The sequence below is a fragment of the Rutilus rutilus genome (genome assembly GCF_951802725.1).
Source record: "Rutilus rutilus genome assembly, chromosome: 5".
NCBI lineage: Eukaryota > Metazoa > Chordata > Actinopteri > Cypriniformes > Leuciscidae > Rutilus > Rutilus rutilus.
Window position 1 is genome coordinate 33332687 of NC_140213.1, and position 18132 is coordinate 33350818.

General features: G+C 35.9%; 1 protein-coding gene across 1 annotated transcript in view; it reads left to right on the plus strand.

Moving 5' to 3' along the window:
* sema3ab (sema domain, immunoglobulin domain (Ig), short basic domain, secreted, (semaphorin) 3Ab) overlaps window positions 1–18132 on the plus strand; it is a 76705-nt gene that overhangs the window by 46446 nt on the left and 12127 nt on the right. Inside the window, exons 3-12 of the mRNA XM_084409677.1 lie at window positions 2595–2755; window positions 6408–6470; window positions 10292–10411; window positions 10664–10757; window positions 12531–12650; window positions 14085–14227; window positions 17143–17257; window positions 17364–17433; window positions 17588–17732; window positions 17836–18055. Of these exons, the coding sequence (XP_084265803.1) occupies window positions 2595–2755; window positions 6408–6470; window positions 10292–10411; window positions 10664–10757; window positions 12531–12650; window positions 14085–14227; window positions 17143–17257; window positions 17364–17433; window positions 17588–17732; window positions 17836–18055 (1251 nt within the window). The remainder of the gene's footprint in view (window positions 1–2594; window positions 2756–6407; window positions 6471–10291; window positions 10412–10663; window positions 10758–12530; window positions 12651–14084; window positions 14228–17142; window positions 17258–17363; window positions 17434–17587; window positions 17733–17835; window positions 18056–18132) is intronic.

Here is an 18132-nt window from a genome sequence, read left to right on the forward strand (position 1 = left end):
TTTGTTCAAATGTAATGCTTTTCAAAAGGTTCCCTATAACAGTAATCAAGTGCACTGTTAATTTCCTCTTGAAAAGTGAGTGTTTGTGATTGTTGATGGAGCCATTTTGAGATTTTAGAGAGTATTTGTGTGTGTTCTTGCTGAATGTGTTTGTGTGTCTGTTTTAATTAGACCTCTTCCCTGTGTAAGTGCATTACGCAAGCGGACACTTGACAATCCGATGAGACCACCAGTGTCAGTTGATGTTACACATTCATATGAAACCACCAAATGCAGAGTCACTCGTTTACACCTGAGGAAGGAGAAGTGATCATAAAACATATTAAAACAAAGATTAAAAAGAGGAAAGAGAGACTGTGATGGCAACAATGACATAATTCGACCGGTTTCAATGACATACAGAGGAAACATTGAAGTTTGTGCTCTTTATTTCTTCACAGTAAGATAAATATATAGTCATACACTCCACAAAAGTCCTATACATTGTCAACTTGATTGCAAAATGCATTGCTTTGAACTGCAGAGTCGTCAAGACTTTTGTTCAGTAAGTGAAGATTATGTCCCCCCCATTTGTGTTCTGAAGATGAACGAATGCTTGTGGGTTTGGAACGACATGAGGGTTAATGGACGGATTATAGCCTTCTGAACAATTCGTGTTTTAAGAGGCACCATTTTTGTCTTAGAAAAAGCCTGTGTATGTGCGTGAATGCACAATTAAGTGATGGTGAGATGAATTCCTGGTGTTTCAAGTGTGTCTGAGTGTGTAAAAGGCATTCTAAATGTTTTTTAGTCATGGTGCCAAATGGAAACACCACAGGCACTCCAAAATGAGCTCTCTAAACCCGAGTGAGAGATTCACTGTCATTCTCTCTTTCTCCTCTTGTCTCGCTTTCCTCTTTTAAGTCATCTCAACCCTAATCTTAACCTCTCGTCATCCTGCTCTTCTCTTCTCCTCTGTGCCACTCCACAGATTTTTTTCTTTCCATTCTCACACTCTCCTCTTTCACTTTTTAATTTATCCTGTTCCTCATCTTTTTCCGTTCACGCTCTTTGAAAAACTCTTCTGTCACACTGAATTCTGTTCCGACATAAAGTACATTTATATGCCTGTGGATATAAAGATTTACATGAACTATATACAGTGTGTATATATATATATATATATATATATATATATATATACAGTATATATGTGTGTATGTGTGTGTGTGTGTTTTATCTATTGTCCCTCTTGCCTTAACCTAACAAATGGATACACACACATAGACACACTCGCAGGTTACAATAACTGTCCAAACACTGCCATATTTCTCAGATACTATTAACGTCTTTCTTGAGAGCCATTTAAATGTGACGGCAGGGAAAATCTTACTTCCCTTAAAGGGATAGTTCACCCAAAAATGAAAATTCTGTCAGTAATTACTCACCCTCATGTTGTTCCAACCCCGTAAGACCTTCGTTCATCTTCGGAACACAAATTAAGATATTTTTGATTAAATCTGAGAGCTGGCTCACTCCTCCATAGGCTTCTAAGGGACTGAAACTTGCTGGCCCAGAAAATGTATTATATGTACATTGTTAGGCAGCAATGTTAGGCAGCACGTTCACAGCGTTCTTTTCAAAAGTGCTCTCTAACCCTTCGTAAAGGATGTAAAAGTACCATAAAATTTATTAATTGTTATTCTTACTTCTAGTTACCCATCATTTGTCATAGTTTCTAATTATTCTTACACATGTACTGCTTGATATTCTTCCTTGTATTTATTAAATATTATTTGATCATCTTTCTGCATCCCACATCTTTGTTGGTCTCTTCACTACGGCTAACCGTGATAATATTCCCAGTCTTCTGAGGCAATATGATAGATTTGTTTGAGGAAAAGAGTTATTATTCACTGAAAATTCACTGTAGCCAGATATCATCTCTGCATGCACATTTTCAAATTTGAATGTAAAGATAACATTTTAATCTGTTTCTCGCACAAAGCTCTATTGCATGTCTTCAGAAGACTTGATACTTTGTCATGGTTTTTTTATTATGCTTTTTTTGTGGCTTGACGGCCACCATAGAATGATTCTTTCAGAGTGATGTTTGGAACACGAGGATGAGTAAATGTAGACAGAATTGTCATTTTTGGATGAACTATTCCTATAATAATGAAAGAAAGAAATCAAATAAGAAATCTCTAGCAAATGTGTCCCATCAATGTTTTGAAGCTACTTGAAACTAATTTATACAGATTGCTTATGTATTTCATGGCTTGGCTTCATTCGGTTATTTGCTCTATGTAGAAAAAAAACGATATAAAGAACAAAAGCTAAATCTACAAGCAAATATCTATGTGTATCCATGAGCACCGCCAGCTTTCCCAGCTGCATTTTAGTCAAAACCACAGTCACACGTCTCACACACACTAGAGGAGAGCTGCCGTCCCTGCTGAGCTGTTCGCGGTCAGTGCCAAAGTCCATCTTTTAGCCTTCCCATCAGCCTTATAACTCTCAAATGAAGATCAAACTTGCTTTTGAAGTTTGTTGGAGACAATTTCTCTAATGTGCAATAACTCCTATATACTATGTTCACTTTTTCCCCACAGAAATGTTGGAGTCCAACAACCTTCTCACTTTCAATGGATTGGCCAACAGCTCTGCCTATCACACCTTTTTATTGGATGAGGAGAGAGGTCGGCTTTTTGTGGGGGCGAAGGACCATGTGCTGTCCTTCAACTTGGTGGACATCAACATGGACCAGCAACTGGTAAGAAAAGGGGGTTAGAAGAGCTATTAAACCAATTTTGGTGATCAGCACTGCACATAGGACATAATTCAAATTAAATTGATGTAGATTTGCTAGTTGTAGCTGTGCAAAGCAAACTCCACTGCCTGATAAGTTGTCTGAGCTACTAGTTAAATAGGGAAGCCCTGCATAATTAGTCTGGTTATGGTCACGTCCATTAGGCACTAATCAAACTGAAAACCAAAATATTGCTCACAGAATCTGATTTAAAGTGTGACAGTTACTGTCTTGTAGATATCTATTATTAGATATGGTGAATTTGTTACAGACACTGTGTTTTGAAAGCTGATTAGATTAGTTAACGCAATTTTGCTGTATGTTAAAGCATGTTAAAGCTGTCAGCACTCTAAAGCCATGATGTGTCTCTCAAAATTCATCCGTTTTAAACCACCACTGCTAACAAATTAAAGCTAAAATATTTCATATAACACAACACATAACACATAAAAGTTCTATGTAAAATAGATGTACTTTTAGTCTGTCTTTGTCTCTCTTTTTCTCTTGTTCTCTCTCTCTCTGCCTTACATACAAACACGAACACATCAGCACACAGGGGGATCTGTTTCTAGCGAAAAGAGTATGAATATTTCAGAGTAAAGCTGTCATACTGATCACATAGAGTCTGGCTGAGAGCTGCTATCCATTCACCTGGATAAATAATGAACAAAATAAACACAGCGAAGTACAGACAAACGGTACCAGGGCAAAACCACAGCCCACTTTAGCTTATAAACTTTATAAACATAACCTTCACAGAACAAAGGTAACATAAATGTTACCATATGAAGAAATGCAGGATATATAAGTTATCCTAAAAAAAGTACTTTAGTCAAATATCTTACATTTATAAGGAACAGTTCATACAAGACATGCTGTTGCATTAAAGAGCAAAACATTTAATAATAATAAATGCATATCCCCACAAGCATAGTATTACCAGAAATATTTGATTTTGCGGGGAAATTTTTTGGCCCACATGAGGAAAACAGCTTATAAATCATAGTAAATTATGTTTTTTGAAAATGTAAAAATGCAAAAAGTTTTCTGTGAGGCTTGTGTTTAGGGACAGTGTTAGGTTTAAGAGAAACCTAACAAGGATAGTAATAGCAGTACATTATGTCCCCATGAGGAAAACAGCTTATAAATCATACTAAATGAAATGTTTTAAAAATCAAGTTTTCTGTGATGGGTAGGGTTAGAGTAGGAGGATATAAGGAGGATGTGTGTGAGCAAGCGTGCGTGTGCATGTGTGCGTGTGTTTAAATTGAATATCTGATTTTATGGAGAAACATTTCCATGGCCACTGAAAGAGGATCTAAAACAAAAACGTGGATCGAAAAATTAAATTTTTGTCAGGAACAGTTACATCAGGGTCAAATAAGGGCAACATGACATTTGCACGCTACCGAAGAAAATGTTCTTCCTCCATTCAAACTTTCAAATAGAGAATGCTCAGTATTATACAGACAGTATACTCTCTCTCTCTCTCTTTGTCTCATTCAGAAACACAGACACATTTCCACTTATCTGATCAGGATGCAGTTTCACACGTTCACATCAGACTGGAGCTATATTACAGCACACTCAACTCTCTCCAGCCACAGGGAGAACATAACTCGCTGTGACAGCAGTCCCATAGAAACCTTGTTTTTTCCCACTAATACACTTCCATTACTTTTTCCACTGAATCCCTCTCACACGATTCCTAAGATTTACACATCTGGAAAGTTTTTTTTTTTTTGAAGAAATACATTTTTTTGTTCATAAAAATGTCAGTAAAGACTTGCATCTGTTACGAAAATAAATAAATGCTGTTCCTTCTATTCTTAAAATAATTGTGAAAAAATCACTTTTTTTTGGCAGCAAAACTGTTTTCAACATTGATAATAAGAAATGTTTCTTGAGCAGCAAATGTGTATATTAGAATGAGTTCTGAATGATCATGTGACACTGAAGACGAGAAATTATGCTGGAAATGTAGCTTTGACATCACAGGAATAAATTATATTTTAAAATATATGGGTCATTGACGAATAAGGTTTTTAAAAGTGTAAAAAAATAGAATGGAGATATAACTGTATTTGAAACCATTTTTTAGTTTACCTAGGTGTTAACAATAATATTTTGTGGTTTGTACAATCAATTAACACTGCTTTTGGTCATTTTTTTACAAGATGAAAAAAATAATTCACCAAAAAAGTCATTTGGTTTAACCACTGATTTGAAAGTTAAAAACTGATTTGACATTGATGTTGAGATAGTATATAGTGTGTACCACAGAAGAAATATTAAATAAAATTATCACTGATCTCATAAATGTAATCATTTATTGGACTACTCTAAACACTCCAACATATTCAAGTAAAACATTGCACAGGGAAAGGAGAAAAGGGGAAATGTAAAAAAAGGAGCCTTATCTGCTTTATATTTGTATTATTGTAGTTCCTTTAGTTATTAAAAACAATATTATTCCATTTAAATATTTACTATATCGGTTTTACCGAATGACCTTTTGACACTTCAAAATCTTCAAAATACCTTTATATGTAGTAAAATATAATTAAAACCTTTTGGATTCAGTAAAAGAGATCAAGTTGTACTCCCTTACATACTTTGGATGTTATATATTTGTTTTTTATTATTATTATTAAGGCATTTGGACCAAAAAATGACCCGTCACGTCATTATATTCACATAGAAATCTGTTATTTTAATAATCTATTATCTTTAATAATTCTAATAATTGTTCACAATATTAAGATTTTACTTTATTTTTGATCAAATAAATACAGCCAACCCCAAACTTTTGTCAGAAAAAATGCCTTGAGATGAACATACACTGACATTGCCATTTTTTTCTGACACTCTCTAAAGTTTCATGACCCTGGAATATTCCTGAATCTACTGTAAAGTAGGTGAAAATGCATATTTAGAGGCCTACAGTGCAGTTGATTTGATACAAAAGTCTTCTCAGTAAGAGGCTGAATCTCAGTGCAGTCCTCTGATAAATTCAGAAGTTTCCTTAGACTGTGTTGAAAATCATGTGCAATATGTATCTATGATCTGCTGAATAGCCTCTCATATGTGAGAAACAAAAATCATTTTTGATCACTGTCAACATTCAGAAAACTTGTTTAACATTATTTTTGTTTGTAATGTTTCCATTTTTTTAAATTACTATGTTGAGAAATAAAGTGTGAAATGAATTATATTATATAGTTAAATGAATATTATGTAATTATATTGCATTTCAAACACTTTTTGAAGATTGCTAAATTCGTTCCAAAATGGTTATCAGTGGCATCAGTAAACAGTGACCTTGGTGTGTGTGTGGCACGCTGGGTGATTCAAATTGTGAATATGTTCCTGCTAAACTTGTTGCTATGCTACTAAGCATTGAGTGAACTGCATTAGATTTTAACCTTTTTTTAGTGTGAAAATGTGTAGTATTTATTAGCTATATTCTCTGAGGGTTAGACAACCAGAGCATAGCTTTAAGGAAAAAAAAAGAGATAAGAGTTAGATTGTACAACGAGAAGCTTCCAACAAAAGATGTCCCTGTATTCTTTCCCCTTTAACTTTCTGTCTCTTTCTCTCTCTCTCTGACTGGTAGATATCCTGGCCTTCTTCACCTTCTCGACGAGATGAATGCAAGTGGGCTGGGAAGGACGTCCAGGTAAGTGCTTTGCTTTTTCTTTTCTTTTTTTCTTCTATCCTCTCTCTTCTGTCCCCTCCACAACCCTGAGATCTGTCGGATAGACTTCACTGATGTATTGAATTGCTTGTTTGTCTGCAGCATTCCACTTTTCACTGGTTCATCTCTCATATATTTCTCTTTTTAGTACATTTTTTACTGTATGTGTGATATATAAACAAGATGAAACTATAAAAATGCAGGGTCAAGAATTTTGCACTTTAATCTTAGTCAATGTTTCTTTTACCAAAAACAGTAATAATGATAATTTCCCACCCTCCCACTGACCCCTAGAATCTGTTCTTAAAGTCATGTTTGTGACTTTTTGCCAAACCGTTCAGAAGTTATAAACAAAAAGAGCGGTTTTATTTGATATCTCCTGACCACTAGGTGACACTGTGCCGAAATTGTTTAGGTAGCCTCTGGTCATGGTTGTCACTACACAAACAAAGTTCAGAAGCATTGCTGAGATATAGCCTAACGTCCATTTTGGCGTGCTCTTCGTCAAATTTGTTTGAGTGTTACTCGAGAAAAGTTTGACAAATCAACTTGAGTTCCATAACTTTTTGACAGCATGGTCTGAAGATGATCTGGTTAAATATTCGTGAAAATCAGAGCAACGGCCTAGGAGGAATTTGAAAAAGAAAGAATTGGAAAATTCAAAATGGTAATTGCTAGTTATTAGCATAAACGTGAGTGCAATTTTGGACAGTTGGTGGCACTAGATGGATTGAGTTAGAGACTCCAAATTTGCTATAGTGACAAATCACACTGTCCTTTATTTGTGTGCCAAATTTCATAACTTTCCCACAAGCGGTTCTATGGGCGGCCATAGATTTCCAGAGCGGAAGAAGAAGCAGCGGAATAATAAGAACGCTAACGATTATAATAGGTGCCTATGCACCATTGATGTTTGGCCCCTAATTACATTTTAAAATCTATTAAATTAGAAAAAATTTATTTCAAATAGTAATCATATTTCACAGTATATCTGCTTTACTGTATTTTTAGTCAAATAAATGCAAACTTGCTGAGCATAAGACACTTATTCAAAAACATTATGTCTACATAGTACATCAGATTTCAAAAGAGCAAAATATCCTTTTTTATTGAAAGTAAATGTAATGTTTGAGATGGATAAAAAAAAAAAAAAACCTTGATTAGTTTGCTTTTGACAGGAACTTCTCGTTCTGAGAAGGTAAAGCTGAACTTGTCTGTCTGTCATCCATCTTTTGCTTTCACAAACAGTGTTAAAAGTTTCTCCCACAAGATCAGCTCAGCAGATGCCAATGAAATAATGAATAAAAAAAACAAATCACTGAATTGTGGGACAACGGTGTGTAAACACTTTCCCTAGCATTTGCTCTCATAAATTCCAATGCAGATCCTGCCCGAGGCGCTGCCTTGAACATATAGAGCCATAGAAAGCAGCACTCGGCCCTGTTAGCATCATAAAGAGACCATAAGGTTGGTTGGTTCTCAATGGCGCTTATTTGAATTGCAATAACATGCATTGTGTGAGATTTTGATGTAAACATGTCTCGATGAATAGCAGGGTACTCACTGAAAGATGTCTTTTATGTGAACGGAGGGGACCCGGTGAAAAGAGACAGATTGACTGAGGCTTGTTTGAAGTGAAGTGGGACAATGTCAATTTCAGGCCCTTTTGAAGGACGAGGGAGGCAGAAAACTGCTGGTTATGTTGAAGGATATTTGCAATTTGTAAGAAACAAAAAAGGAGTGAGATCAATGCTCATCATGAGACATAAGTCTTCACAAAAACATCTGTTTATGTTGGCGGCAGTGCTGCGTGTTAGGTCAAATTGTCTCTGGACTCTGAAATAACTTATTTTTAACTAAATTACTATTAATATTATATTTAATTTGATTACATTTCATTTCATTGCATTACATTTCATTCCAGATAGGCCGTAGAATTGATGAAGTAGAAGAAGAAGCCAGATCTTTGAGTCATGTATTATATGTTGTCATACTTTTCATTAAACCTTTTCCACATCAGATGAGTCACTTCAGTCCGTTCCAGATGAGGCTTGCTCAGACACGTGGCTTTAACACAACTGAGGAGCTTCTGAACACACGCACACACATTTCCATAGGCAAAATCCCAGCTCAGATGCTACAGTGAAGCTGACAAACACAAACACATTCGTACACACACACACACACACACACACACACACACACACACACACACACACACACACACACACACACACACACACACACACACACACACACACACACACACACACACACACACACACACACACACACACACACACACACACACACAATCCCTGAGAGTACAGGCCACTGGGGAGCTCTGGACGCCCATAACAGGATTTCCCTGCAAATGCACTAAACACTCTGCTGAAAAACAATTTCAGCTGTTGTAATATTTTCCTTTTAATGAAGCGCTTTGTGGGAGTGTGTTGGTCAGCTGTGAGCCTCTGCCGCTGTGTGTGGAATTTGTGAGAGAGCAGGATTTTGATGCTTACAGACATTACATCCTTTTGCCACAATAAACGGAGGACTTATTCAATATTATAGGACTAAAAATGATTGGTTTAGTCCACAGATTACATTGTATCAAACACATGGTCATGCAACATTAACCTATGTGTGGGGTATATCATATTGAAGGTGATCATTTTAAAGTAATTATTTGTGGATGTATGGACTCATTTTCCCTCAAGTTCACACAGGTGTCCTAGCAGAGTAATCACAGGTTTAGGTCAGTACATTAACTATGTTCCACTAACTAGATTGCAACCAGAAAAAAGTTTAGGGCCAATTAAGATTTTGTTTTGTTTTTGAAGGACAGTTATACTCACCAAGGCTCTATTTATTTGATCAAAAATACAGCAAAAAAAAAAAAAAATTATAATTTAAAATTCTTACATTTTAAATTAACTGAGTATCATTTTTTTCAGGATTCTTTGATTAATAGAGTTCAAAATAATTTATTTGAAATTGATTTTCTTTTTGTAAAAAATATGAATGTCTGTTTAGTGTCACTTTTCATTCATTTAATGCATCCTTGCTGATTAAAGTATTGATTTGTTTAAAAAAAAAAAAGAAAATTGGTGTCCTTAAAGGTTGGATTTTTCCAATTTTTTTAAATTAAGGCATTAAGTTCAATTTCCAAAATATGATTTTTTATTCCTCTTTTTAGTCAACTTTAGCATGGGTGTATTCACTTATGCATTGCACTGTATATAAATCCTTTTAAATATAAGATGCTTCTTTTGTATTACTGTGCTATATATATGTATATGTATGTGTGTGTATGTATATGTATATGTATATAATTTTTTTGTTATTGCTATTTTGTAAAAACAGCTTGTAAATCATACTAATTTCAGTGTTTTGAAAATCTAAAAATGTTGAAAGTTTTGTGTGATGGGTAGGTTTAGTGGCAGGGTTATAAGATAGTATATATGGTTTGTGCAATATTAAAATCATTACGTCCATTGGAAGTCCCCATAAAACATAAACCATAAAACATAAAACGCGCGCGTGTGTGTGTAGGCGATAAGCTGTCTGTGTCTGTTGCCATTTGTTGACACAGATGGGATGTGTTTATTTATCTGAGAACGCAGTGACGACTGTGAATCAAGAAATGCTGGTGCACCACTGATTTAGTTTGCTTTTCTCTCTGTTAAGTTCAAGTCCGTTGTTTTGGAAGTTTATGTTGGTAAAATATTGGCTATATCAATATAAATGCTGTTTTCTGATCATTAAACACAATGTTGATGTTGACTCTTTCTCTCTCTCTGCAGAAGGAGTGCTCTAACTTCATAAAGGTTCTGCAGCCGTTTAACCAGACGCACTTGTATGTGTGTGGAACAGGATCCTTCCATCCCGTCTGTGCTTATGTGGAAGTGGGCAAACGCCCGGAGGTAAACTCGTCACCGCATCAGTTAATCTTTCACAGTTTATCGGCTGTTCTATTCGGTCACATTGTTATGTGACTTTTGATTATTTAGCAGTCACAGATAAGACCATAAAATGAATCATAAAATGTCTCCTCCCTGTTAGCGAATCACTGAGCAGCCTTTCAAGAAGTGTTTAACAATGAAATGTGAGCGAAATTTGATGAATGTTTCATTGTGGATTTGCGTAAGATTGATTTTGTGCTTGTTTCTATCCAGGACAACATCTTTCGGCTAGGGTCGTCAAACTTTGAGAATGGCCGTGGAAAGAGTCCCTATGACCCCAAACTGCTGACTGCTTCCATGCTGATCGGTGAGTGTGTGAGGCAATTTGATTTTCTGCTTAATATTATTCAATTTAGTGTATCCCGTAATCCTGTATTAAATGTATGGTAATTTGACAGGACATTGAAGTCACATTTGCAACCAAAATTTAATTTAAAGGGTCTTAAAAGGGTTGGTGATGTATTTTATTCAAACTATAAATTGGAATGATACGTTCTTCACTTTTAACATGGGTGGTGTAAATAGTCACATGACCCCATTGCCCATCTGAAAGATGTTTGTGTCAGATGCATAAAATGAAGCAAGTAATAGGTTACTATGTAAATATATCAATGGTAAAAAGTAAGACCTGTGGAACTGAAACACTGATACTGGTATCTGACTGATTCAATAATATAATTATTTATTTTACTATATTTATTTACTCTGGACTTATTTCATCATTTTGTGTTCATTTGTATAATTTCTAATAATAATAATATAAATTCTTATAAAGTGAATATTACTATAATTTTTTTTAACAATATATATTTAAAAAAAATATTTGAACATAAATTATTTTTCCTACTTTACTATACTTTACTTCACGTTAATTCACTTTACTTCACGTTACTTTACTTTAGTGAGGTCCAAGTACGAATCCACATTGAGAACATCTTAAATCAGGCATAGCGTCAGTTCTGCCAGGTCACGTTAGTCAATCTCGCATCAGCTGATCCACGTCTACCTATAGGAATACGATGCCTATCACTGTATACATATATAAGCTCCTTCAGTATTACCAGCAGCTATCGCGTTTCTCAGGAGCTAAATACCCTCCTCCATCCCCAGCTCCTCCTCTCGTCAGTCAAGATTTGGCATTCTGATTCCCCGAATCATGTTGTACTTTAAAATCTTGAATTTATGATATCTGCAATACATTCATGTTGGTTCTGTTTGGTTCTGGTTCAGTGGTTATTGCTGCTCTCCCTGCTCTTATCCATGCTAGGCTGCATGGATGCGCAGGGAGTCCTTGCCCAGAACAGAACCATACCGCCAATCCAAACTGTATGCTAATTGTCAATCGTATTTGACGATAGTGGTCCTGACAGAAATCTGGAAATAAGCATAAACTTCCATGACTTTGAAAAATATTTAAACAATAATAATACCTATAATTTCTGAAATTCATGTATAATTTTCATCTCAACCTGTAATAAAAGAGAGAGTCAGAACATGTTTCTCTTCTCAATAGCAGTTCTGTTATGCTTCATTGAGCTGGTTTATTTAGCTCTCTGAGAAATAAATTTAACTATAAACAGAATATAAAGAAGATTTGGTTAGTTACTGTAGCGACAATGAATAAACATTCATTATGTGTGTGTGTGTGTGTGTGTATGTTTGGTGTGTGGCAGTACATAATCCAGAGTGTGTTTTGCTTTGGTTCTTGTGTTCTAAATTGAAACTCTACACCCTTGATTAATGGTCTCTCTTCAAGATGACCAGTGCAGACTGTTCCTCTGGTTTAGTGCTCTACCTACAGAGCGTTATACTGTTAAATCTCTCGTCTCAGATTAAAGGTCACTTATGACACACACACACACACACACACACACTCTCACGCCATCCCTGAGCGTGAAATTGCCTGTGCGTGTTGACTGTCACACCTCTTTGAATCCTCACCTGAGCCGTTATTAAAGTTTACAAAACCCAGATTGAGATCCTCCCGCTCCCGTCTCCTGATATTTTATTCTTGCCATCCACTTTGAACTCACATTAACCCTCCTGAATATGACTTTTAATTGGCGTTTTTGTTCATCAGATGGGGAACTGTATGCTGGGACATCAGCAGACTTCATGGGCCGGGACTTTGCCATTTTCCGAACTTTAGGCAAGCACCATCCAATCAGAACGGAGCAGCACGACTCCAGATGGCTCAATGGTGAGACATGCAAAAAACACATTTACACACAGCACTCATGACTTTTTATATATTTCAAATGAATGCAAACAAATACATGTACTTGATACACATGCACTACCGTTAAATAGATTATTTAATATTTTTGATTCCAATGCTCACCAAGGCTGCATTTATTTGAAAAATACAGGAAAAAGCAGTAATATTGTGAAATATTACAATTAATTTTTTTTTTTTTTTTTTTTACTGTATTTTAAACAGCATTTTTATAAGTATTTTATGGTCGGATTGAAAACAAAAAAGTGTGAAAGTCTCAGAGTAAAAAAATAAATAAAATAAATCAGCAAAAAGTTACTTTATATCTCTATATCTCTATAATATGACTTATTATTTTATATCACAGTGTGATTTTATTTCTTATTTTTTACTTAATTTCATTACAAATCGCTGTTTTATTTTTACTCTGAGGTCAAATCCAAATTCCAAAAAATTGTAATCAACCTAACAACTTTAAAGGAATGGTTAACCCCCAATATACAGAATTAAACATAAAAACTTTAAAGGAATGGTTAACCTCCAATATACAGGGCATTTCTATAATTTTATCACAACATCTTGATAAAAATAATATTTTATGGTCATGTTTTGCATGAACTACCCATACAAATGTGCAGTTTTATATGTGAGAGAAACAGAGAATTCTTTAACTAGAAAAACTGGATTTTTAATCTCTATCTGAAAAAAATTATAATAATGTCATGACCTCACAGCTTGTGTGCTAACATGTATGTGTGTTTGTGCAAATCTGATGGAATTAGGATTATATACCAAATAGCGTCATTCATTTCCTCATACTTTTTTATTTTGTTAACTGAATTAGAGTAAATTAATGCCTTTGCCTCCAGTGAACATGTTTTGCGTCATAGTAGCGCGTGTGTGTGTGTGTGTGTGTGTGTGTGTGTGTGTGTGTGCTGTAGATGTGGTGAGCTGACTGTCTATGTCACTGTGAGTTAGTGCCACAGTGCTGGTGATGTGAGCTTACAGTATGTGATGTGGCTGTTGGTTCTCTGTGAATAAAGCAATAACCCTCATGAAAAACAGGCTGTGAAAAGCTGGGGCCCACAAGACTAAATAGAGCCTACAGGAGTTTAACATTACACGAAGATGCGCACACACACACACACACACACACACACACACACACACACACACACACACACACACACACACACACACACACACACACACACACACACACACACACACACACACACACACAGTGCAAAAGTAGATTTGAAGAGTCAGATTCATTCAACTATACAGTATAAACAATAACATTTAAATTGCAATGTGAATAATCTCTTGTTCATTGGTCTGTAGTTTTGGATAAATTATTGTTGCTGTATTATGTATTTTTATACCTTAGTGTTAATGCATTGTTTGTTATCCATCCAGATCCTAGATTTGTCAGCGTGTATCTCATCCCTGAGAGTGACAACCCTGAAGATGACAAGATCTATCTGTTCTTCAGAGAGAACGCCATTGATGGGGAGCAAATTAGCAAAGCCACACACGCCAGAATCGGACAGCTGTGCAAGGTACACAGACTCTTCAAAATAATATATTGTCTGCCTCATTTTGTGATACGAAGCTACATCAGCTCAAAAAAGGAAGTTATTTCAAACACTCGACTGATGTTATGAAGAGAGTTTGGAGTAAAAACATGTTATTAAAGGGGTAGTTCACCCCAAAATGAAAATTCTGTCATCATTTACTCAACCTTAATTTGTCCCAAACCTCAATCAATGTCTTTGTTCTGCTGTAGTTTAAAAGAAGATATTTGGAAGAATGTTTGTATCCAAGCAGATCTCGCCCCCCATTGACTACCATATTATTATTTTTTCCTACTAGTCAATGGGGGGTGAGATCTGCTTCCTTGTATATCTTAGAAGACTTAGAATTATCAGTTCTGTTTCAACTTTGCCCCAAATCCACCCTAGGCTCATTGGAAAAACACCTCTACCTACAAATCTCTCTACCTACATTTTCGCAAAAATACATAAGCCTACAATTCACTGAAGTTTCCAGCTGAAATGAACTATATGGCAGTAAACCACCAAATACTTTTATTCCTTTTCACACAAATTATGATTACAGGGTCAGATTATCTCAATAAAGACTTATGTTCGTGCGGTTCCATACGCAATACTTACTGTATATTATGACCTCAAAAAACTTCCCAAAGTGCATGATTTGTAAGCTAATATGCTCTTGCGATGCGGAGTCCCATAAAACAGGAGTCATGGCAATGATAGAGATCTGAGACTTGCACTGTAAAAGCAAGATAAAATGGCATGCTTTGCTTCAAAACATAGTTGCTTCAGCAAATGTGTTTTTTTTTTTTGCCTCACATTTGGTTTAGTTTAGTGACCTTATTGTCAAACCTGATAGAGAATTAACCCTTCAGTGCCACTCACTGGACATTTCATTTAAGAACTGCTGATACGTACAACAACTAACGTAATAAAACGTTGCCATATTTGCGTTCATTTGCCTACCTTGCTTTAAGCACCACTCACTAGGCACTTTGAAAATATTATGCAAAAGTTATGTTATTTAGCAAAAATGTCACCGTAGGCATTTGTTTGTTTTTCAGTGCCCCTGGGTTGCCCAGATGTTTTTTCTAAAATAAAAATCGACACAAATAATAGCAAACAGTATGAGTATAGAGAATGAATGCGGCTAACATAGCTCCGATTATTTGATCTAGGAAGATTTCCCTATTGAAATCTTTGACATTTTGATTGCACACTTTGTTACAGTATCTTGGTGGATTTGAGCACAAGTCTTATTCTCAAGAGAATAATGTAAGAAACAGAAGACTGCTTCCTTTTAATTTCATTATCTAGGAAAGATGATTAAAATATTAACAAGATCTCCTATTTGATTAGTCTTTGCTGTGATAATGCATACACACAAACCTTTTCTCCATTCCTCTTCTTCTCATAGTATCGAGACAGGTAGCAGGATGGCCAGAGCCAGTGTTTTTGCATTAGGCTTCAACTCTGCTGTTTTGCGGCCTTGCTTTTTACCCCCCACCGTGAAACTTAAGAGATGCCTAAAATGTCACAGGAGCCGTCAGGCAAGAAAACAAAGACTCCTCTGTGGAGAAAATGCGAGACTTTGGCAGACTCGCTCAGCTCAAGTGCGAGTCTACCGCTTGAAGCGGTAGAAAGGTGTTCTCAATTACAGCTCGCTCGGTATTCCGGTATGACTGGAATCCTCCCTTCACCGTCGCAGACAATTGTCTCATTATGCAGAGTGTATGTTTAGTTAATGCAATGCATTTTCCAGCCCTGCTAATTAGAGCTGATCAATCCAAAGCAAGGGAGACTGTTTAAATTGCTCATGTGTTTCAAATGCCGACTGCCAGGTTTTTGGTGTAAAACGTGTGTGTAAATGCACATGCACACACCTCGTTTGTTTAAATGCATTTTTTTCTCAAGCTGCCAAAATGACTTGTTTTGTTCTTGCCCCTCTTTATTATGTAATAGAAGTTAATACATTGGCGCAAGGTTGGCTGTTTATTTTTTATCATGTGAATGTCTCAGTAGAATGCTGTAATCAACACTTTCCACAATTAGTTAATCTCAGCAGCTGGTATGGTAAAAATGTTGTAAAAGTTTAGAAAATTGTTTAAAAGTATCTAAGAGACACAGTGGCTTTTATTTCTAAATGATGACAATTTTTTATGTAGAAATCTTGCATTATGAAATGAAATTCATGAACACTTTAATCACATTTGAATAGAAATTGAGATATTTTGCTGATGTTTTAGTCGTGTTGATAGTTGCCCCTGCTAAGGAAATTGTATGGCCATTTTTGTTTGTGCTCCTGAAATGAATGAAAGGTTACACTTTATTTTGGTAGTCCACTTTAGACATTCTACTAACTATAAGTAATTTTGCAATTACTTGTCAACTACCATTAGATTAGTAGTAGACTGTCTACAACAACGTCAACTAGCTTTAATTAATTTGCAACTACTGTACGTCAACTAACTCTCTTTAGAGTATTAAGTATTAGTAGACTGTTGGGGAGCATTAAAATAAAGTGTTAGCAGATATTAAGCAGACAGTCTACTAATACTCTAATGACTGCTAGTTGACATGTAATTGCTAAGTTACTTATAGTTAGTAGATTGTCTAAAGGTGACTAAGAAATTGGACAGATTCTGAAAAATCTACACTATTCTATAAATCTTTAAGACTTTTTAAATGTTTAAATGCAGTTGTCAAGTCAAAATTCACTTGTGTATTATATGCATTTCTTAGAATTTCCTAATTTGACTTCCTTAAATTTAAATCTCAAAACTAGTTCAAGCATCCCTGCCTATAGCATCATGACCTTAAGTTTTGCATGGACAAGCAACACTCACATTTTATTTAGAAAATGTAAAAAACAAAACATGAAATATGTTTGATACAAGTTGGTATTAATTTGTTTTTGACAGAACGACTTTGGGGGCCACAGGAGTTTGGTGAACAAATGGACCACCTTCCTGAAGGCCCGTTTAATCTGTTCCGTTCCTGGCCTGAACGGCATCGACACACACTTTGATGAACTACGTAAGTTACCCATGCTATGACAATACCTTCATCCTTTGCCCTACTTCAACCTATTTAGTTGACCACTCACAGTTGCCTCACTGATATTGTATTTGATCGTTTCCAGAGGATGTTTTTCTCATGAGCTCCAAGGATCCGAAAAACCCTATTATCTATGCTGTATTTACAACATCCAGGTATTAAAACATCCAATTTGCACCAAATTCCCATTTCCCACCAAGCCTGTCTGCTTATTCTGTCTTTTTATATTCAAAGCTTGATAATTGTGTCTTAAGTCCCTAAAGGTGAACCTGTGAAAAAACTCATAATTACTGTTTCTCGGGTTTACAGTAACATCTTTAAGGGCTCAGCGGTATGCATGTACAGCATGGCAGATATCAGGAGGGTGTTTCTGGGCCCGTATGCCCACCGAGATGGACCCAACTACCAATGGGTACCATTTTTGGGTAGAGTGCCGTACCCAAGACCTGGCACGGTAAGACGGCTAATCAGTGCAGATACCTTTGTACAATTTACTTTTCAAATGAAAGTGAATTGCCTGCTATGATTTTAACACACGTTCTCCTGGATGCTGACAGTGCCCCAGCAAAACGTTTGATGGTTTTGAATCAACAAAGGACTTTCCTGACGACGTTATCACATTTGCCAGAAGCCATCCGGCCATGTACAACCCAGTGTTCCCCATCAATAACCGTCCAATCATAATCAAAACTGATGTTGACTACCAGTTCACTCAGATAGTGGTGGACAGAGTCGAGGCAGAGGACGGCCAGTATGATGTCATGTTTATCGGCACTGGTGTGTAGTTTTTTAAATAATGTGATTTATATGATTTTTTCAGCATGTGCTTTATGTAAAACACAAGTTAACCATGT